This window comes from Lissotriton helveticus, chromosome 10 (assembly GCF_964261635.1).
Source record: "Lissotriton helveticus chromosome 10, aLisHel1.1, whole genome shotgun sequence".
NCBI classification, from domain to species: domain Eukaryota; kingdom Metazoa; phylum Chordata; class Amphibia; order Caudata; family Salamandridae; genus Lissotriton; species Lissotriton helveticus.
The window spans coordinates 177,796,356-177,818,117 of record NC_136071.1 but is presented as its reverse complement, the minus strand read 5'-3'; the positions used below and the strand labels follow the sequence as shown (position 1 = coordinate 177,818,117).

Genomic DNA, 21,762 nt, shown 5'->3' with positions numbered 1-21,762 from the left:
TTTGCATAAAGATGTGCCAATCCTTGGCCAAGAATGAGCTTCCGTTGGCCTTTGGGCCTATTCTACCAAAGCCAAGGCCATCACCACGCCCTTGGCTGTGTTTGTTCCAGTGCTGGAAATCTGGTAGATGGCTACACAGGCACCCATGCACATCTTCACCAGGCATTACTAATTTGACTCTCAGGTCTACAGGAAGGGCCATTTTGCCTTCTCAGTCCTGCAGGATATCCTGGTATGAAGTCCATTCCTCAGACCCTCTACCATTGGGAGGTACTGCTTCAGGATCTAGTCAAAATGTTAGCAATCTGCAGTTCGAAGTATCCATCAACAAAACTAGTTACTCACCTTCCGTTAAACTATTTTTGATGGATGCACCATTTAACTGTAGATTGCTTGCTAATGCAGGGGCAGTTTCTGGAAAAAAGATCCTATCTGATGCCTTGAGGATTTCAAAAGGTAAGAAATCTGTGGTTAGGCAGAATATCTGCTAGGAAGAGCATTATCGAAGGGGAGAACCTTGTTCATCATTTTTGAATTGGCACACTTGGTATTCCAGTCTGTCAAGTGATAGCTTATGTCTACCTGCTGAACATAGTTGCTGCGCATATGCCCTCTCATAACCTCTGGCGAAACAGTCTAGGACTCGAATATGTCTGTAATCAAATGCTGGTGAAAGGGAATCTGGAAATTCACTGGTACAGAACCGAACGTCTATTTGTTTTTTCTTTCAGACCTTAGAGATAAAATATTGTTAGCTTTCAGCAAATACTTGGCGTTTAGGTCCTCTCGGGCCACTTTTATTCATCTGTTGCTTTTAGAAGGCTAGAAAGATATTTATTTTCTTCACACAATTTTTCTAAAGATTGTGTTACTTTAGAGCCAGGATGCTTCCGCATCTACTCAGTACTGCACTTAGATCAGGGTTATATGATTTCATTTTTTTGCAGAATAATCAAATTCTTTTGTCATTGGATTGGAAGTCTACATTGGGTACAGCTTCCATCAAGATACACTTATCTTGAGAAACAGTAATATTGGGTAAATTAGACTGAAATCGCTAATGACTACAGAAATCAAGAACAATGGTTGTAATAGCATTCAGAACTAGTTTAGTGAATTGAAATAAATATATAAATTAGTACTTAAAGGAAAATTGATCTGCATCCATTCATCAGCTTCAGAAAACGTTTAGAATGCTGCTGTACATCTTAGGAATTGTAATGGTACCTCGTTAGAAATGCATAACTAATGTAATCTGCAGGCTCTTCTCTAAAACTTGGGCAATACGTTTACTATCATAGTGCTAAAATTAAACCTGATAAACTCCTCTTGAGAACCTCATACTGTGTCCTGGCTCCATTTTTTGCCTCGCCTGAGAAAGTACATGCGCTGTCACTTGACAGACGGTTTGTTTAGTTACAGGGGGCTTAGATATCGCCTATTACTTACTGTTGGTTGGCTTCATCACTCATTTCCTTGCTTCTTTGCAGCACGTCAGCCTAACTTCCTCTGCATGTTTGTTGGTCAAATTATGGTGAATGGCTGTAGTACTGCTTTTCTTGCCCATTGTTTCTCTTTCCACTGTTTGCGCTTGTAGAGGTACTTTTTTTCTGCTCCATGGTTGCTTGCCACTTCCCACCCACATTGTTGCTTGTTCTAACCCTTCCACACATCTCACATTGTTGTTGCTACTGTCCTTCCTACCTCGCCCTTCTGCGTTGTTCCTTGCCCCTTTCCATCCTGCTCTCTCCTGCTTTGTTGCTTTCTCTCCTCCTATGTTGTTTGCGCCTCACTTGTATTGCTTGACCTGGCCCTCCTGGGGAAAGCCTGCTTTATTTTTTACCTGATGCTTCCTGCCTCCCTCTGGCTTTGCTTGCCCTTTCACACCCACCCCCCCCCGCTTTGTTGCTTGCACCATACACCATACCTCTCCTGCTTTGTTGCTTGCTCTGTTGTTGCATGCCCCATCACCCACACACACTTCTGCACACTTGCTTGTCCCATATTACCCGGCCACTCAACACGTTGTTGCTTGCCACGTCCCCCTGCCCAACCGTCCATGTTGCTGCTTGCCACGTCCCCCTCCTGTGTTGTTACTTACCCCCCTCCAGCCAGAAAAAAAGCTCTGACGTGCTGCTGTACGCGATACCAGAAGGGATGATGGACGGAGCGTCTGAGCAAATCAAACACTCACCCCCAGTCAACTGATCTGAGTTTAATCCATCGCCATTCTTTAGCTCACTCCACCACCCCAGTTCAGACATAGCCATTTGCAAATCAGTCTGACCCTGTGCCTCATGGGAACAGTCCAGCCCGAACTGCCAAGCCATGCCTTCCCTGGACCGGAAACAAGCATCCTGGGACCGGTTTCGGATTCATAATCCTCTTCAGCCAGGCTATCTTGAATCCAGTGGTAGAGTGAGCAAGGGACCCACGTCTGGGCATACCCTACCAACTTAGGGCGAACAAAGCGATACCAAAGGGGATGATGGACGGAGGGTCTGAGCAAATCAAACTCACCCCTGTACAGCATGGTTAAAAAACATTGACGAAGCCAATAGCTCTTTCTTTATGTAAGACCTATTGGTTTTACCAATGCTTATTATTTTTATTTGAGTGAATGTGTGTAATAAACCGAAGCAACATGGATTTCTGTTCAGGTGTGCAATCTCAGCGAATAAACTTGCTGAAAGTACGGGCTAAATGGTGTTCTGTTACGAAATAACATTAATGTAAATAATAAATGTTTTATTTTTTATTACTGCGTTTATTACTGCGTAATTACAACTTCTTATAACTTGACCACGCTTAAAAAAACGGATACTTTGTGCGTTGTAGCGGGTGGGTGAGTCATCCTAGGCAGTATGGGAATGCTTTCCCTTTGAGCATGTTTTCCTCTATATTTGCGTTTTACAGTGTCTAGTATAAATACAAGGAAAGAAAAAATAACGTGCCATAATTTGTCACACATCCAAAAAGCATGCACCATTTTACTTTTTAGAAACCCTGTACCCTTTCTTTGTCACTCCTTTTCTCTCCTTAATCATAATATAACTTGAAAAATCCTGCTAGATAAAGTTCGTATGTACAAGGTGTTGTAGAGAATGTTCTATCAGTGATGTTATTTTTTCCTTATCCCCCAAACTAATTTGTTCCATTTAGTTTTCATCATCACCAGAGTTTTCAGGGAGACAAAATAGTGGGTTAGTATTGCTAGTTTTCGGCCAACTGCTTGACGTTGTAAATGTATCATGCTGCATTACTAAACCAAGTACGGGAAATACGATAAACCAACAAAAATACCAACATAGATACAAAAGCGTTGATGCAGTGCTTTAGGAAATATTTCCGTAGTTGAATGTAAGTAAAGTCTCCAGATACAGCCACAACATCCGTACCTAATGCACTGAACACAGAATTTCCTTGCGAGTGTACAACCATAGTTCTGAAATCATTAGCTTAGGTCTTCATAGTGAGCTGGACTGCTGTGTTCAAATGAACTGCACTGTGTGGCCATTTGCAGTTTTTTACTCCCCATCTCATATGCCTTCATCGGAAACATAAGGCTTTGGTCTCTGATCTTGCATTGGGAACTCCTTGGAGTTTAAGGTTGACATGCAGACTCTTGGGTCCATCAGCGAGTCGCTTTTTGAAAACTGGGAAGTTTTACTGGGCTTTTGCAGTTAAGCCAATATCTAGCATAGTGCTTGCATTCCTCTCGCAAGAGTGCCTGGATGCTCCATCAGTAAGTTCTTGAGAGATTTTCACAATTGCATCCACTTGGTAAAATATATTGATGTGTAACTTAAGTCATGACAGCTTCTTCTCATTTTCTTAATCTTTGCTTTATTCTCATTCTCAGGAAACCTGCCGGAAATGTCAGTGGCCATGGAAAGAGCATGAAGATTTTACTTGTGAGCAGCTGGCTGAAAAAGATGACATTAAGTACCGAGTCACGATGTAAGTTAATTTTGGAAGAGGATAAGATTAAGGTGGGGATGTAGGAGCATCCAGTGGCTTGTAATCACCTGTAAGACGATGTTGGGTGTGTATCCTGATCTATTATCGTATGTTAGGATTCTAACAGCGGTCATGCGTGTGCAGCTTTTGAAAGGTTTGCTCAAAACCTTCATACTCTGCTTTTCGTGGAAACATTCTAACCTTTAAGGAAAAGCTACATAGAGACCGTTCTTAAGTTGCAAAAAGTGAGTTATGTGGCCAATATTTCAAATGAAAGAGCAGACGGCAGCCCAGTGTTTGAGCATCACTCTAAGTAAAGAACAGCAATACACACTGTACTACTGACCCATTATTAAAGACATTGATGCAAGGGTCGCTGTTAGTGTTAGCGTTTATGATTGTACCTGCCATATGAACAAGATTTTCAGTTCAGCTCGAATCAACTGCTATAACAACACCAGGGCATTGTATTTAGAACCACTGCAGCTATCTTTAAGAGCCAGTAGATTATATAGTATTGTGATGTCTTCCCACATTAGAATGCATGGTGTAGGTTGTAGTGTTGACATGAGATTTCTTTACACTAAATGTAATATAGCCACATAAAAAGCAGAGTATAGTAAACGCTTTAACACTACACATTAGCAGGGAATGTGTGCTCATGTTTGTTGCATACTAGCAGTAGGCAGACCTGACACTTGGGGAAGGAAAAGTCAATAAAAGTTGCACAAACCATTGAAGGGACTTTTTTGGTGCTGATGAATCTGCAAAATAACAAGTCTTGGAATTTAACTGGTTACATCAAATGTTTCAAAATGCTATCCCAATGCAGGGTATTATATGCACAGTCTGAAGGTAGTTCTGATGTTGGCACGTTTGGGATCTCATGACCATTGGTGAAGGTAAAACAGTGGTAGATGGATGTTCTGATGATCTTCTACACAGTGGCATTCGAGCATTCACATAAGTTGCAACCCTCACCCCTGTATCCCTTTTTTGACGGGGTGGTGGATTCAGTTGTGGAGAAGCTGGTCCTTCTGTGTCCACAAAAACATATTACAATTGGATTAGATGTGTTTTCAGCCCTCTGCTCAATCCACCAGAGTTTGGTATATCCACAGCTACCTCCAGGACTCTTTCGCAATGCACACTCTGCACTGATGACCCACATGTTTTATTCCCAGAGAGTAACAGAATAATGCATAAACTTGCAAATGGCAACTGTAATAAAAAATTGAAAAGCTGCAACAAGAGCACGAACAACTGTGTGAATTGTTACCTAATGGCCATACTTTTATACGCATGGTACAACTTCTGGATTTCAGCTATGAGGAATGTACTGCTAGAACAGCTTGTCCTATCCCTGAAGTGATTGAGCTGAGAATGTGTGATGAGAGAAAATAAGCCTTGTTACTGGCTAAGACATCTTGTTGGCCTCTTTATTTTGACCTAAGACGCACTCTTTATTGCACTTCGGCCATCAGAATAAGGTTTTTCATAACACAGTAGAGCTGTTTATCAGTGACTCTTATTCTGAACTACAGGTGTGTGAGAGACGGTAAGTAATTTTTGTCTCAACATTTTTAAAATTTATTGAAAATTGGGCAAAAATTCACTTTTGGAGACATATGTGTGTGTGTTTTTATTTTTATCCGAGCAGGCACCTTGTATAAAGTCTAATGAGATACCTGTAAGAGTCTAAACCATTCTTCTGCTGTATCTCGCGTTACTTTTTCATGTGTGCAGATCTCAGTTGGGTAAACAAAGTCACTGAAAATCGCTTAATGTATAAATGTGAAACATTCTCTAAATGTTTAACTTTCTGAGAGCAGGCCCTCTAATTTCATATACACAGACTAGCATGTTCCATGGATTCAAACAAATGTCCTTTTTTAATAGCTTTTTAAAACAAAATTTCTTTCATAAACATTGATGAAAAATATACCACAAATAACTAATTGAACCTTGTGCCACAAATTCATAGCATATCACCAAAGTTTATTCTCCGGTTTATTCCCTTTTATGTTTTAAAGGAGTTTTTCCCACGTCTATTACAAATTGTCTTCTGGGCCATCACCAAAAAGCTCAGTGTGAGTCCTGCTGGATTGTATTTCTACTACCTTTTCCGGTTCATTGAGCACCCTAGACCTAAAATCCTTTAAGCATTGAAATACTACAACCAATGTTCCCTCTAATTTTTTTCATCTGTGTGCGGCAGTGGAGGGTGTCTGTGCGCTGCAACCATGGCTATGTGCGCCAGGAACCAAACCGCGCGTGTCTGCGGCGCCAAATGGCACTCCAAGATTTTTCTTTAAAAAGCGAAAAGATAGTGCATTTTCACACATACAGCGCCACAATAAGGGTCTTAAGGGCAGTTTGCAATATTGGATAAGCACGCCATGACATGAACTGGTTACACTGGCAAGTACACTTCAAGTTTAGAAAAGCACACGACTTCAATGGTGGTACCATCATTAGATTTTAATAAATATTCTTAACTGGAGCACAGTTCATTGGGTGGGGAAATGCTGCGAGACTATACAATATCACATATACACAAGAAGGTAGAGGGCTGTTCAGACACGTCAAGTGGCGTCACTAGATGGGTGACAGGGTTGCTTCTCACGGCGATCCTTGCCATTTTTCCAGTGCTGATAAACTCGGTCTAGGTCAACTTTCCCGTTCAGGAGGTAGGCCTTTGTCCTCATCAGCATGTCCAAATGCTTCTGCTCTAGTCTATTCCTCAATTTGCTCTTGATAGTATTCATGAGGCTGAATCCTCGTTCACAGTCTGCACTAGATGCTTGAAATGTTGCGCAGACATCAACAAGCTGAGACACGACACTATACTGAGCAGCATTGCGTACAGTGAAAGTCACCATGTCTTGAAAGGTGGTAAATAACCCACCCTTAACATGTTCTGCCACCACATATTTATAGTCTCTGTACTGTCGAACAACATCTTCTGGTGTTTCACAATCACCCAGGACCAAGACATTTTTATACTTTTCAACAAGTCTTTCAATATTCTCAGTCCCAAAATCAAAATGCGATTGTGTGGCTATTGCCTGGATCTCAAAACTTGCCCATTCTTTTAGCTCACCTTCAGGGAACCTTTTTGCATGTGCTCACAAAGAAGGGAAACAAAAGACAAAATAGGCCCACTGTCAAACTCTTGTCTATCCTTGTACAAAACCATCAGCTCTCTTACATTGCTGCTCCAAAAGACAGTGTCCCCCAAATACTGTTGCTTAATTTGGCCAATCTTCGCTCTTGCATACTGTACGGCTTCAACAGTAGTTAAAGAACTTTTTGGGAATAGTTTGCACAAAGATGCAAATTCACCCAGAATGTCATTAAGTACTGCAAGGGAAATATGGTAGTTGGAGTCCGATAGCTTTTTATAACAATATTTAGCAATTGGATCATTCTCCTCAACTTTCTCATGCTCAAAGTACTTAAGAACAGTTTCGTAATTACGAATTAGTGCACCAACAGCAAAATGCCTTGAAAGCCACCGGACTTCATTCAGTGGTCGAAAAGAGACAACTTCACATTCAGTGACCGATGCAATTTCATCCAGCTTGGACTTCCTTGCAGGAGATCTGGAGAACACAGTGTAGACAGTCCTCAATAATGTCTCCATCTCTTTAATCATTGGAACCCTCTTCCAGGCATCATCAACTCCCAAATCTTCTCGATGGGCGACACAATGCTGCTCAACTAGATGAGGAATGGATTGTTTAAGGCGAGTAGCAACACCATTATTCTTCCCCAGCATCACAGATGCACCATCAGATGTGAACATGACCATTTTCATGAGGTCCAGTTCATTGGCAGTGTAGAATTCTTTCACGGCAGTAGTGATAGCCTCAGCATTACAGCTAGTCAGCTTCACTATGCCCCCAAACTGCGTTTTATGCTCAGTTGATGTTACAGGTCGGAACTTGAAATACAGGATGAGCATTTTTGAAACAGAAATATCTGTGCTCTCATCAATTATCAAGGTGTGATACAAAGCTTGCCGAAGTTCTGTCATAGCTTCACAGTGTATCACGCTATTGATGGCCTCAAGGAACTCAAAGGCATAGTTCTTGCTCCTCCAGCTGTCTGGTATCTTCACATACAAAGCTAAGTGGTCATGGATGTCTTGTACAGATAACATTGAAGTGTTCATCTTGACTGCCAGCAACACGTTGTTGATGAGAATCTTTATCTCCTCAGGCATAGATCTTTGGCGTTCAACTACTTCCATTCTATTTGCTTTGTCTGTGGCAGTTTCTGTCAGCATTGCCCGTACTCCAAAACCAAACCTCGCAGCAGCACTTCTGTTTCTCAATATCACCATGGCAGACTCGTGTACTTTGCTAAGTAGATGGCGTTTCATGTAGTCCAGTTTCCAGCCATCACTCCATTTCTTCCCTGTGGAAAAGTCCCCAACAATCTTGGCTTCGGCACATGCTTTGCAAATCAAGCCCACATCCGGACTGTATTGAAATAGTTCCCCGAGTTGCATGCGGACCTTGCTTCGTGACTTCTGTGTCTCAGCCTCCACAATTTCCTTCATCCACTCTTCCTTGAATACAAGGCAACATTTCTTCCTTTGTGGTGAAGCACTGCACTCTCCCGAAGTTACAGCTTTGCGCTTGAACATTTCCGTACCCGCCGGTTTGAGCCTGCTGTCCCACAAAGCCTGCAAAATAAGGAAACATGGCTTACGGTGACGCCTAGCTCATGAATGCAAACTGTTATACTACAATGTTCAAGATGCACCACAGTTTAACTCAACCCAACAATTACCTCTTCTGCCTGCACTCACGTGCGCCTCTTTAAATGTATGGGGTTCTTGCTGTGAAACCTGCAACAGAAGAAAACATCGGTAAGTATATATGGTACTACAATGTTCAAGACGCACCACAGTTTAACTCAACCCAACAATTACCTCTTCTGCCTGCACTCACGTGCGCCTCTTTAAATGTATGGGGTTCTTGCTGTGAAACCTGCAACAGAAGAAAACATCAGTAAGTATATATGGTACTACAATGTTCAAGATGCACCACTGTTTAACTCAACCCAACAATTACCTCTTCTGCCTGCACTCACGTCTGCCTGTGCAATTGTCTTTGTAGTACGGTCTCACGAACCTGCAAAAGAAAAAAGGGTGCAGATTGTGAATCTATTTACCCAGCAACCCCCAACCCAACGAGGAACGTAAACAGAATTACCTTGTCTTTGTGGTACTCGCACCTGACCACTGTAATCCAAATACCGTACAGACTGGAAACCTACAAGTGAAGACAAGTAAGTCAGCAAACGCCTGAAGAATTACAAACTGTGAATGGGACCGGTCAAGAGGCCCAAGACACAAAATGACCAAATAATTACCTGGGATTTCAGCCTAGGACAAACAGGGGTGTGCCCATGTGTTCCATTATTAGCATCCATTATCTTAAACTGGTCTATAAATGTGAATCCCAGGGGAAAGCGGCATTACAGAAGGTGTAGCACAAAATACAAACTGCAAATGGTTGAGGTGGGTGAACAAGGTAACCCACAGGATGGCTGAGAAGCACACAATCCATCAAAGACAAGTACAAAGGAGACCACAGACAGAGGTCAGTGGGATCTCAGAGCTGAGGCAGCAGGGCCTTGTGGAAGCAAGACATGTGGAGAGGAGGCCTCAGACTTGAGGCTGCAGTCAAACAGAGGACAGTGTGTCCTCAGGGCTGAAGCAACAGAGCCTCGTGGGAGTATAATGAATATGGAGGAGTCCTCAGGCAGAGGTCAGTGGGTTCTCAAACCTGAGGCTGCATTCAGATGACAGTGTGACTTCAGAGTAGAGGAGAGGGAGACAATAAATTAACAGGAAGGGTTGAGCTAGAAGGGAGTCAAGAGTGGGCTCTAACAGCCTGTGCACAAGCTGAGTCTGAAAAATATTTGGTATATAAGTCAAGCAACAAACATGTTAGAATAGGATTACAATACGTGCTGCTCAACCATAACATCCAAAACTTCTTCTACCAGGTCATTTGCAATAAATGCTAGGGGAGCCAAATGTGCAAATGTGCATCTGTACACTGTGAGGATCTGGGGGGGGGGGGGGCATAATGCCCTCTTTCTGAGTCTTTAACGAGCTCCGTGGAGGCTGCCTTTTTACACTAAAACTAATGCAGGTGATAACAGGTGTAAAACGGTTTTAGTGCATAACTGCCAAGGTTTCAGATTGCTATGTGTGACATTTCCACAATGTCAGTTAATTATGAGTGACATTTCAATGAATATGAGTGACTCTTTCACGCAAGTAAAATCAAGCATTGAAGACGAGGGAAACAAATTAATATCAGAAATTACACCCAGTTCAGCAACAAGAAAGTCTAGGATCTCAAAATTGCATCAAAGCACCAGAAACGGAAGGGCACCAACCAAAGACAAACTGCATGACGGCTCTTAATCACAGACATCCACTCCCCACCCTCCCCCCTCCCTGAATAAAACCAAGCTCTTAAGTCCATGGACAAAGCTCAATATCAGGAAGTATGCCCTTAAAACAATACCTCGCTTTGAAAGACTTTCAAGCTGCTGCAAAACCCCTGAAATGTAAAGTCACAAACCTAGTGCCCCTTTCCAAAAAGACGATTACAGGAAGGGGATCCAAGAGGAGCCATTTTATAATTCAGGCTAGCAACAGGCTTGTCTTTTAAAAATTCCATATTGCACACAGATAATCGATCAATCATGGTAATTAAGAAATATGTGAACTGTAAGTAGTCAAAGTGTGATTTTTAAGGGGCCATTTCTCCCTTTTCCGTTTTCATGCTGCTTTACAAAAATGGTATTTTTTGGCAGGCATTTACAACGTGATCTGTGTGAATTAACCTTGCTGTTGCTGAAAGTAATTGTAATGGACCGGCAGCACTGGTGGTGGCCCGCTTGCACAATTAATAACATGTAGATCACATTTTCAAGAAAAGATAACTCACTGAGGCGCAACACTTACTTTCTAAGGCAACTCAAGGAACAGTAATTTTACCGATCGCACATCGCCACTGACGCAACAACTCTCACCACAGCATACACAGTCCGGGCAGGATAGGGAGTATGGCTCAACAGCAGCTGCACAAGAGGGGCTGGTCTGCTGCTGAGAAACAATCCCAGAGGCCGTGGCGGTCCGTGCGGGATTCAGCTGACCCAACCAGCTATGTGTCTGACAGACTGATTAAAATAATAAAATAACAATGGCACAACTCAGTCGGTGTGAGCACCGCGCCGCTGCAACTCCATTCACTCAGCGCCGGGTAAGGGCTTACATTAAATGGGAAGCAGATTTGCAGGCGCTAAAACTGCTATTTTACCAGCAGGGAACAGCCGATAACCACAGCGTGCAATCCACAGAACAAAAGGTTATGTCGCTAAACTGGAGGCACCACACACTATCCACAAGTGTTTCGCCCTTGGATATTACTACAATAGACTTAATCAGGGCTGAGGTTAACAGGGGTTCCCAAACTTATATACAGTGTTCAAACACCCTTGGGTACATGGACTCAGAAGGATATCTCTAGCCCTTCAGCAGAATAAAGAATGCAAGAAGGTTGAGTACAAAGGAAAAGATTGACTGGTGTCAGAGTGCTCGAGATTTCTTTTCATGTTCTTGGACCTATTCCCCATTAGAGAAGATTTGGTGGCTTTTCGTCATCTTTGAATACCCATTTTCATGTTCGGAACCAACTGTACTAATATCTTTGACATTCTGTGATACACTGACAGTGTGTGCGTGTGCACGGCAAGAAACCCAGCCGCCATTTCTTCCGACCTACATAGCAGACATGTTCACCGAGGGCTCGCTCCCTAAAGTCAACAATCAGGCAAATTGTCCTCCACCCGTCGGGCCGGAGTAGATGTGAGAATTGATGGAGAGAAAGCCCATGCAGTCTTTTATAGAGAAGACTATGGCGCGAGACGGTGATAGAGATGCCCTGGATTTGCCCGATCATTCCTGGTTAGTCACATCTGTTCGGCCAATTTCACTACGTTGAAAGCACTCCTCCAAACGACTACCCATTAATTGCCAAGCGACTTCTCCCGCTCCCACACTACCATAACCCCCACAATAACCACCGGTTCCTCCCGCCTCCAGCCTCTCGCTTCCCGCTTCCCGCCGTGGTAAATACATTCTCCTCCCGCTCCTTACCTGCAACTTCTCACGCCTGCACCGCCGCCAACCGCCGCCGCCACCACTGGAAATGTGCTGCATGTCATGTTCGCGCCGCTCGCTTTTTAAAAGCGGCGGGCGGCGCGAATCTCTTGCGACGGCCTGTGTGCGCGCTCCACGATAGGTGGTGCACGCCGACGTCAGAGAAGGTGCGCGCGCGCGGCCTAGAGGGAACAGTGACTACAACCCTTCTTTCCAACGGCTACTTCTTGGCAGATTCCTCACCTTTTAAAATATTGTCATCAGGTGGCAGAACAGAATGGATTTGGAGATCTCCAAGCATTTACTCCCATGTGTGTGTGTGCCGCAAGGGGGCCTAGCATGACTCCTTATCATCCTCGCACCACTCAGAAGTGACAGAGCTGCGCTACATTTAGGTCAAAACCCTGCCCATTAATGTCAGTTTCTTGCTTTTCCTGATCCTTCGACACAGATAAGGAGCTTCATACCCACCTTGTCTTCTAAGGCCATCTACATTTTTCATTGCGCCAGGAAAAATTTCTCCTGCCCCAAAACCGGATTCAGGGCGTGCTGTAACTCCACGATGCAAATGTTGGTTACGGTCCATTGTAATATATGCTTGTGGTGTTTTGGCTCCAGTTACAACTCTAAGATGTGTAACATGTATGCCCTGATACAGCCAAAGGCATTCAGAGAGCAGGAAGCACATATATAAATCTCTGAATATAAGAAGACGTTGAACTAAAACTATGATTCCACACCAAGTTCCGAGGCCTGTTCCCCTCCTGAGGCTTGTCTGAAGTTAAATCTTGGTCCTGCTTGAGGTATCGCAAGTAAGTCACAATGCAAAGTGCATCTCAAGCACAAGAATGCAAAAAGGGATTCAACTCTGTCCCCACACCCTCATCACTCAGACAAAAATCTGCACAACCGACATGCTAAGGGACCTTCGCCTCCAGCATCTGCTGGCTTGAAGCGTATTGCACAGTAGTTGATCCCAAGGTGCTGCACATTCCCTAGACCATCTCTAACCCCTCACTAAATGGAGACCTTCAAAGAGCCTTTGCTGTAGATTTTTAAGACTCATTGAGCCTCCAGTCGCACTTTTGCCAGTGGGCCCTTCCCTGGTCCAGACTGTCTCCCTGGGACTCATCACCAGCCCCGTATTGATGCAAGTCCTGACATCCACTCGGACCCCAGGGTCCACACCAGTACCTTCCATACTGGCACCAGTGTTGACTCCGTTATCTGTACTTGGCCTGGTGCCGGTGCCAGTCTCTAACCCCGAACCAAAGTTGGTCCATGCCAGAGCGTTGTCACTCAAAGATATCACTAAGATGCAGCCAGCCATGATTGAACTTAACTCCCAGTCACTACCGCCAGGGATAGTGTTTTATTTTTGGTAGAGCAGTAGAAGTCCTCCACCTACAGTGGTCTACTGTAGAAACTAAATCAGATTTGCCAACTGGAGTCTTCCTGTTCAGACTGGCTTCCACTGAGCCCCTATTGCCTTTAATGAGGTGCTCATGGGCACTCTCATGGCCAATTGTATGAACTTATGCTTGGCTGTTCCAGTCAGTTGGCATGTCGCAAGGCTGGCCCTTGGTGAACCAACATTCCTCACATAACACCCGAAGCCAAACATTATTTTGGTGCTATGATACAGGCTTTTGATGGTAAGATGAATCCTAACGTCTTTCCTACCATCCCTTCGGGCAGAGAATTGAAGAATATTGATGAGTTTGGGAAAAAGATACTTCCTGTAGTCAGCCTAGCTTTACACACCAAATGCATGTATCTGATAGAGACTTCTAGCCGCAGATTCCTTACTGTAGAATATTCTCCAGGTGATAGACTGGATCCCGAAGTTGTTGAGCAACATTCCTGCGCACCACCAGAAATTATATGCACGGTACCTATGTAGGATACACCCCTGTGTGCCGACTTCATTTCTGTCCTTTACGTACCAGATAGCACTGATCCGGTCAGAGCTACCCACCGTCTTTTTTCACTGGCTTTTTCCTTAACTTTTTGTCCAAACTTTTGTGAGATTTTCTCTTCTGGTATTTTAGAATGTCCCCTAAGTACTGGCTAGTTTCATGTGGTGCCTTTTCAGAGGCAGATGTCTGTGACAGACTCCCACTTGGTCTTTCGATAGGGCCTGGAGAAAGACCACAACTCGAAGGCCTGCAAGGATTGCTGCGCCATGCTCTGGGGGAGCGCTACCTGAGGCTCCTCGAGGTAGGATGGCCCACACCGCTCAAAATCCTGGTTGCGCCGAGGTCCCGGGACCATTCAAGGAGCCACATATGCAATCATTGCCATACTCTGTGATCGTTGAGAAAGTATAGTCTCAAAAATACAAGAAGTCGAAGAGGTTTTTGACTTTACTGCCCCTGGCAAAGTCTTCTGACGTGGCGCAGGAGTGTGCACACTCCTGAGCTTGCGCTTTGGCAGAGCCTGAGTCAGGGTCGGCTCCACGCTTCCATGACTTTCCTGAAGCCGGAGCATGCAATTTTATGAAGCCATTCATCGGCCCCACTGGAGCGCATTTAGGCCATGTGGGTTCGGAGGGGCTCCCACTGCATCCTAGCTGGCGGGTCCACCCCTGCGCCATTCAGGCACTGTGGTCCCCTTGTTGGATCCAGAGAAGAGCTGCTGGAGAAACGGAGACCTTCCTCTGTGCCAACACCCCACAGCAGCACCATCCCATTGTTGTTCTCAACTCTGATACGGACCCAGATGGATGTCTCCTGATGCCGGTTCTGGCGCCGACCCGGACCATGCTCTCTGGATCGAAGCCAGTGGCTTTTGCTTTTGGCAGGCCTGGAGAGGGAGACGAATTGGAGGGGTTTGAGAAACCTCATGGATACGAGCATTCACTAGATGAGAACGAGGACGACTAGTATAAGGAACTGGCAGAGGCCAGTGGGTTGGATACTTTACCTGCCACTAGCTTCGTCTCTCCTCCTAGTGTGGCTACGGAGGAAGGAGTCTCTTTTGCTATGGTGGTGCAAATGGGGGTCTTAGACCTTCAGCTACCCACAGCGGCCGACAGGATGAACATCTTGACAGAAGTGCTTCAGCTGGGAGTCTCCCCTTCTGAACATTTACTTCCCTTTAATGAAGTCCTTACCAATGCCCTTGGAGCATGGCCCAAGCCCTGCACAGGTTCTCCAGAGCATAGAACATTTGCCGGCTAGGGACTCTAGTCTCCTTGCCTAGCACCCCACCCAAGAGAACTTCGTCCAAGCACCTTGAGGATCAACCTTGGGCGCATTCCTTACGACTCCACTGGATAAGGAATCCAAGCGGCTGGATACCTTTGGGAAGAGAATGTTCTCTTACGCCAGCCTTGCACTGTGGTCAGTGAACACCGGATGCCTTTTGGGACGGTAGTCCCATACAATAAGTGCCATTCTCTTCCCAAGCTATTGCTGGCAGGAAAGACGCAGCAATGTGGACTACATGTGACCATCTGGCTCAGTAGAGCGATTTCATTGTTGGTGGCCATGCGTTGCCACAGCTGGCTGAGAACCACTGATGTTTCAGAAGATGTCCAAGCTTCGCTTATGGACATGCTCTTTGATCGTTCTCTTCGTTTTGGAGAGAAGACTGACTCAGTGCTAGTGTGATTTAAGAACAGCACTGCTACGGCCATGTCCTGGCCCCTCATCACCAGTACTCATTCGGCCCCTTTCGTTGCCACAGAAGGGGTCTTCGACCGCACCCATACTCTACCAGCCACCACGGCCAACAGGCTGCGGGTCCCATAGTCAATGGGGGACAGGTAGCCTGAGGTCTGATCAGTCCACCCGGCAGCTGCAGCCTCCAAACCTCTTTAGTTTGCACTCCGACCATCATGGATATCCAGTGGGTGGCAGGATACACCATCACCTACACCACTGGCGATCAGCAACACCAGACCACTGGGTTTTGTAAATCATCCAAAGGGGCTACTCCTTCCCCTTTGTGACTTCTCCTCCACCCATGCCATCCACTTAAGACCGGCTGATAGAGGAACACCTCTTTGCTCCATCAGGAAGTGCTGGTTGTCCTGTCCAAGGGAGCCATAGAGAGGGTGCCACCACCAGAAGTAGGTTGTGGTAGCTGTCCCCACTACTTTCTGGTGTCCAAGAAGAATGGAGGCCTTCAATCTATCCTAGACCTGGTGCGCCTTCAAAAACTTGTCCTGAAAAAAGAGAAATTTAAGATGCCTCACTCTTGCACAAGTTCAGTCTGCCCTGGACCCGAGAGACTAGAGGGTAGCGTTGTACTTGGAAGAAGCATATTTCCACATTCCCATCCTGCCTTCCCACAGACATTACCTGCTGCTCACGGTGGGCCAAGAGCACTTTACATTTTCTGTGATTCCCTTTGGCCTTACCAGCTCCGGCTCCACTCAGGTGTTCACCAAGGTGATAGCTGTGGTTACAGCTCATCTCCAGAGGTCAGGGGTTCCAGTTATCCCTACCCAAAACGACTGGCTGTTGAAGGTGGGATTGCCCAGGCAGTCTTCTTCCACCTCTAGACTACGACGAACGTTGTCCACTCTGTGGGCTTTACTATCAACATGTCAAATTCACAAATAACTCCATCTCAGATGCTCCTTCTGATCAGAGCTGTTATGGACATCCAGCATATTCAGGCTGTGATACGGATATTTCAGCCTCCATCCTGGATTTTTTGGGAGTTAACTTTGTCTCCTGGCCTCCTGCATCCTGCTTGTGGCTCAAGCTTGTTGGCGTATGCAGACCTTGCAGTGGGACCTGAAGTCCCAGTGGACGCGGCATTAGTGGAATCTCTCCGATATGGTCCAGATCCAAGTGCGAAACCTCTGAGGTAGTGACTAACTAACTGCGATTGGGTTGGTGGCATACCCCTCTCCCTTCCCCAACCAGAGCGGACTGTGGTGACAGATGAGTCACTTCTGGGATGGGGGGGCCATCTGGGAGAGCTGGAGATCAGAGGACTCTGGTCTCCAGTATAGTCCAGGCTCCACGTCAACCTGTTGGAGCTTTGGGTGATTTGCTTGGCATTGGCAACCTTTCTTCCTTTGATCAATGGAAGGCTGGTGCACTCGTTTATGGACAACACCACCGCCATGTGAAACTGCAACAAACAGGTGTGTTGGGGTTGTGCACCATTCGTCAAGAGGCCCTGCGTATCTGGACATGACTGGAACGCCAGGGTATTTCCATGTTAGTTCAACACCTGGCGTGCTCTCTGAACTCCAAGGCGGACAAACTCCGCTAAAGATGCCTTTTGGATCTCGATGGCGTCTCCACCCAAAGTGGTCTAAGTTCTTTCTGCATTGTGAGAGCCTTGGTTAGATCAGTTTGCTACCACCGAGAATGCGCAGTGTCATCATTTTTGTGCGCTTGAGATTCTCTGAGACACTTGCCAGTGTCTATCATTATTTTTCCTCCAGTCATCCATTAACAGAGCCCTGTGTGTTGCAGGTACCTCACCCCACTTCACCTTTCCACCAGAATAACAAAAAAATGAGATCTCTTCTGGCTCATCCAGCTAAACCTTGTGTTAAGGTGAACAATAACACTTAGTGAAAACTTATACTGTCCATGCCTTCTTTAACTTTTGTACAACAGGAAAAAATATAGCTTCATTTAAGTAAGTGAAACTTTTCATGCGTCAAAGGATGCCGTTGGTTGGTTTGTGTAGGTTGCCAGACCCACCACATTATAAAGTCTTCTTAGACTTTAATTGTTGGGATGAAGTTGCATTGGACTTTGCGTACCACATACCTCGTCACTCCTCCAAGTCCATGGGATCCGATTTTGAGATCTCGGTTAAGCAATGAGATACATCAGCAGGAGTCACATTTGTCTCTAGGCCTCTACTTCTTAAGAATGTCTGTCATCATGGCTTGAGGCCTGACAGTAGCTGTCCTGTTTTGTTATGCTTTTTAGTATTAAATGTGTTTATTGATTTTACAAACAATTAGCAAACATTAATGCCATATAGGAGCAGCAGATCAGTCCTAGGACCGACCCACCGAGCGGTGTTAAGGAAGGCACAAGCCAATGGCCATGTCATGAGGAAGCAGTCTTATACACAGCAAGCCGCCTACAGCCCAACCTGGGCCGGGTTATGTTATGCTTTTTAAACAACCCCACCCACCCATCCACCCCCCTCCCCCATTTTTAGGTCTTTTCTACCAGACAGCTGAAGCTGTGTGGTTGAAAAAGACCTACTGAGGGCTTACCAATAACCATGTATACGTTAAGCCTGCTCATTGCTTACCATTGGTTGGCTTTAGTGTCCTCATGTGCTTGCTTCTTTTTTGATTGCTTTCCTTGTCTATCTTGTTTGTCCTTCCTTGGAGCATAGCCTCTTTACCACTCTCTTGATTGGCTGACTTGTGTCCTTTCTTTGCTCATTTTTAGGGAACAGTTTTTTCTTTTTAATTAAGTACTACAGAGTGCAGTTCTTTCCCTTGTATGCTCCCCCCACAAATGTTCACCCCTCCAACAAATGTTTACTCCCTCAGTGCTCAAAGCTTCTCTCGCATGTACTTCTCATCTACTCCCCAGCTCTATGTTCTCTCTCTTGTGTACTTCTTTGTTGCTCTCTGTGTTGCAGTCACCCATGGGTGTTGCTCTTTCTCTGGAGTTCTTCTGCCTCGGATTCCCCACTCAGTGTCCTTCAATCCATTGTGTGGTCTCCATTTTGTATCAGTAAATTTATTTTAAAAGTTAGCAAATGGTGCCCTTGTCACACTACTGAAGAGCAAATGCGTTGTGACGTGTTTGCATGTCACACACATACACGCACTAGCGGATGATGCTACAGCCATTAGCAGTCACTTTGGTGTGCCTTTTTTCACTTTTTCTTTTTTTTTTTGTTAATCAACGCTGCACAGCATTGGGAGAAATTATTTTGCTTTTTCAAAGCAAAGCTATACAGCATCGGCAAAAGGCATGTGAGAAACAAATAGGACTCGAAGCTCCCACCTGCTGACTTCATCAGTGTTTTTATTTTTAGCTTTAATTGCCTTTTTGTATAACCTTTCCTTGTTTGTGACATTTTAGTAAGGCGTCAGGTTTCGAGTTATCAGTTTAGTGAAAATTCTTGTTTTTTTTCATGCTGTAAATGTTTTTATAGTTGTGGTGCGACATTCCTTTCTTATAGCTTTTCACAAATTGTAGCCGAGGATACACCTGCTGCTCGTCCCTCTCCTATTTAGACACACTTCTTTAATTATTAAATTAAAGAGAGCTTCGATAACAGTTGTTTCTGTTGTGCTTTGTGTGATGTGGACTGTGACCTCTTCTCGGAGCACAGACTTTATCCTCTTTGCTCCCTAAAATTCCTTGTTTATCCTCTTTCCTAGTGGTCTTGTTTATTGTGCTTCCACTCACCCTCTCTCCATTACCACCTTTGATTTTGTTTTCTGGAATGCTAATGCCTTGCCACATTAACTGTTTTTATGTCTCCTATACCAGGGCTTCGCCTTATAAACTTATTGTTGAGTTTCACATACTAACAGTATACAAATAAATAAACAGTCATTTGCGCATATCTACAGTGAGTTTCTGAGTTGTGATGGATCTCTGTGGAATAAAACTCCTCAAATGAATAATGTACCTGCATTAGCCTGTTTCTAGAACTGCCTGTCATTAATCCCATTTAGGAAGGTTATTTACCTTTTCTATAACAAGGAATGCCAATATCTTATTGCTGCTAATAGAGAAACCACTGATCTAGAAACATTTTCATGTTGTCTCTTTTCTTCAGATAGATGATCTTTTGCCCCTTGCAATACTTCCTTTGAGATACTTCCTTTGGTCCTATCTATATTCATAAAGATTACATCTGTTGAGATTCTCCAATACCTCTTAATGAATATTATGTTTCACTTAGTTCGACCACCTTCTCCCCTGAGTGAAACGTGCTGCAAACCTGCTTAGCTTGCATGGATTCATGTTTCTACTGGAAATTCTTGTCTATTGCCCTCTCTCTTCCATACACCAGAATGGCCTCGTTACAATTCCCTTGCTTTATGTCCACCTCAGCTTAAAATCATTGGGCTGGAGGTTTGGGGGGAAGGCATAAGGTAGCTCTCTATCACCTTTTAGGTTGTTCCTCCCATTGACACCACTTTCTCTGGCTGTTCAGAGAGATCCTGGTTTTCTTGCTTCCTCGTTTTCATCTTGTTCTCCTTCGGTGTTGTGAGGGTTTACTTATCCAGGAATCATTCACCAGCGTGACTTGTGACTTTGATTTGGAACAGTGTTACCCTTTTCATAAGCATTCAATTGCTTTCATTCAGCAACATCGAGTTGGATATGTTGCTTTCTCTTGGATTTACATGTGTTTCTGACTGGGTACCAGCTGGGCTTATTACCCTTAATGCCCGACAAGTCTGCGCTACTTGACTTCCACCTTCAGTTGGAGAGCTGCAAGCACTTTCTTGGTCACTGTGTGATTTGACTTACTAGATGCAGTTTTTCATTGTCCCATTCTTCTCTCATGTATGCCCATTCTTGAGTCCCATGCTCACTGCACTACAGCAACCAGGCTACAACAACTGACGAGTCATATTTAGGCCAAATTAGTCTGGGTTGCTTCCGGTCCCTTTCAGAGGGGACCTGGCATGGCAGTCCAAGCTGGATTGTCCAATCGTAGCAGCACCAGGGCTGATTCTCATATGTCTGGATGCTGTCTGAGGTGGCATAGTGTGCACACAATATGGATTGGAATGTTGCCCCACATAATTACAAGTGACTGCTAAGAATTCATGCATTTCAATAATTGCTTCTTTTGTTCCTCTTATCAATGAACTTTCGATGATGCTTCCCGCAACTGCCACATATGTAAAAAAAAAAAAAAGCTTCAAATGCATCTGCTTTGGTTTGCTCTACTGTTAAGCATAGCCTATTGTGTAACATCTCTAAGTCCAGACTTGCTCAATCAGCTTTGGGAATGGTGACTTCGCACCCAAACGCAAGTTGCTCAATCTTGAAAATAGACACCTGCTGTCTCAGCATTTGACATGCTTGCAAATCTTTGCTGAGGTTAAAACCTACTCCTTTTGTGTGCTATGCAGCAAAATGCACATGATTATTTGTTTATTGATCACGTTACTACATTCAACGCATGACAGCTACAGCTCAGCACATCTGCTACACCTACAAACATAAGGCTATCCTAGACATCTGTAATATTATATTCAGCAGAATTAGCTGTTTATCTGGAAAATAGAGAATATCAATCTATAGTTAAAATCCCTGTCATCAAGGCTTTTATGAAAGGTCTTAAAAGGGTCCAAGACTGCCTCCTATTCTTTATTGAGACCTTACTTTTAACCTTGTTTAGCTAATGTGGCGCCATTAAAGCCACTCCACTCGTGTCCACTACAGTTCCTTTCTCAGGATGTAGTTTTCATTGGGGCTGTCTCTTGTCTCAGAAGAGTAAGTGAACTTCATGTGTTGTCAGAAGAGGAGCCATTTATGCATGTACACAAAAACAGACCTGTGCAGCGCATACAACCTGTTGGAAAAAGGAAGGTGACTTGAAATGGTGAGATAGCTTGTGTCGCAAAAAAGCCAGAATTGCTAGATGAAAAAGTACTCCATACTTTAGATATCTGTAGAGCATTATGTATT

General features: G+C 44.5%; 2 protein-coding genes across 5 annotated transcripts in view; one reads left to right on the top strand and one right to left on the bottom strand.

Moving 5' to 3' along the window:
- Positions 1-21,762, top strand: part of RNF216 (ring finger protein 216) — an 853,926-nt gene that overhangs the window by 752,744 nt on the left and 79,420 nt on the right. For all 4 annotated transcript variants that reach the window (XM_078665045.1, XM_078665046.1, XM_078665043.1 and 1 more), the window contains one exon: positions 3,863-3,960. In XM_078665045.1, the coding sequence (XP_078521171.1) occupies positions 3,863-3,960 (98 nt within the window). The remainder of the gene's footprint in view (positions 1-3,862; positions 3,961-21,762) is intronic.
- Positions 5,135-8,573, bottom strand: LOC144785206 (E3 SUMO-protein ligase KIAA1586-like). Its single transcript, XM_078664244.1, has 2 exons — positions 7,093-8,573; positions 5,135-5,181 (listed from the first exon to the last, which is right to left on the bottom strand). The coding sequence occupies exons 1-2, from the start codon at positions 8,525-8,527 to the stop codon at positions 5,135-5,137; spliced, it is 1,482 nt and encodes a 493-aa protein (XP_078520370.1). The 5' UTR covers positions 8,528-8,573.

What these genes read in the sequence shown, in the direction of transcription:
- LOC144785206 (XM_078664244.1), bottom strand. Translation starts at nt 8,527, where the DNA reads ATGAAGGAAATTGTGGAGGCTGAGACACAGAAGTCACGAAGCAAGGTC. An exon ending in GTCTTTTGTTTCCCTTCTTT is followed by an intron (nt 5,182 to 7,092) that starts GTGAGCACATGC and finishes TTTTTATTACAG; the next exon opens with TTGCCATTTGCAAGTTTATG.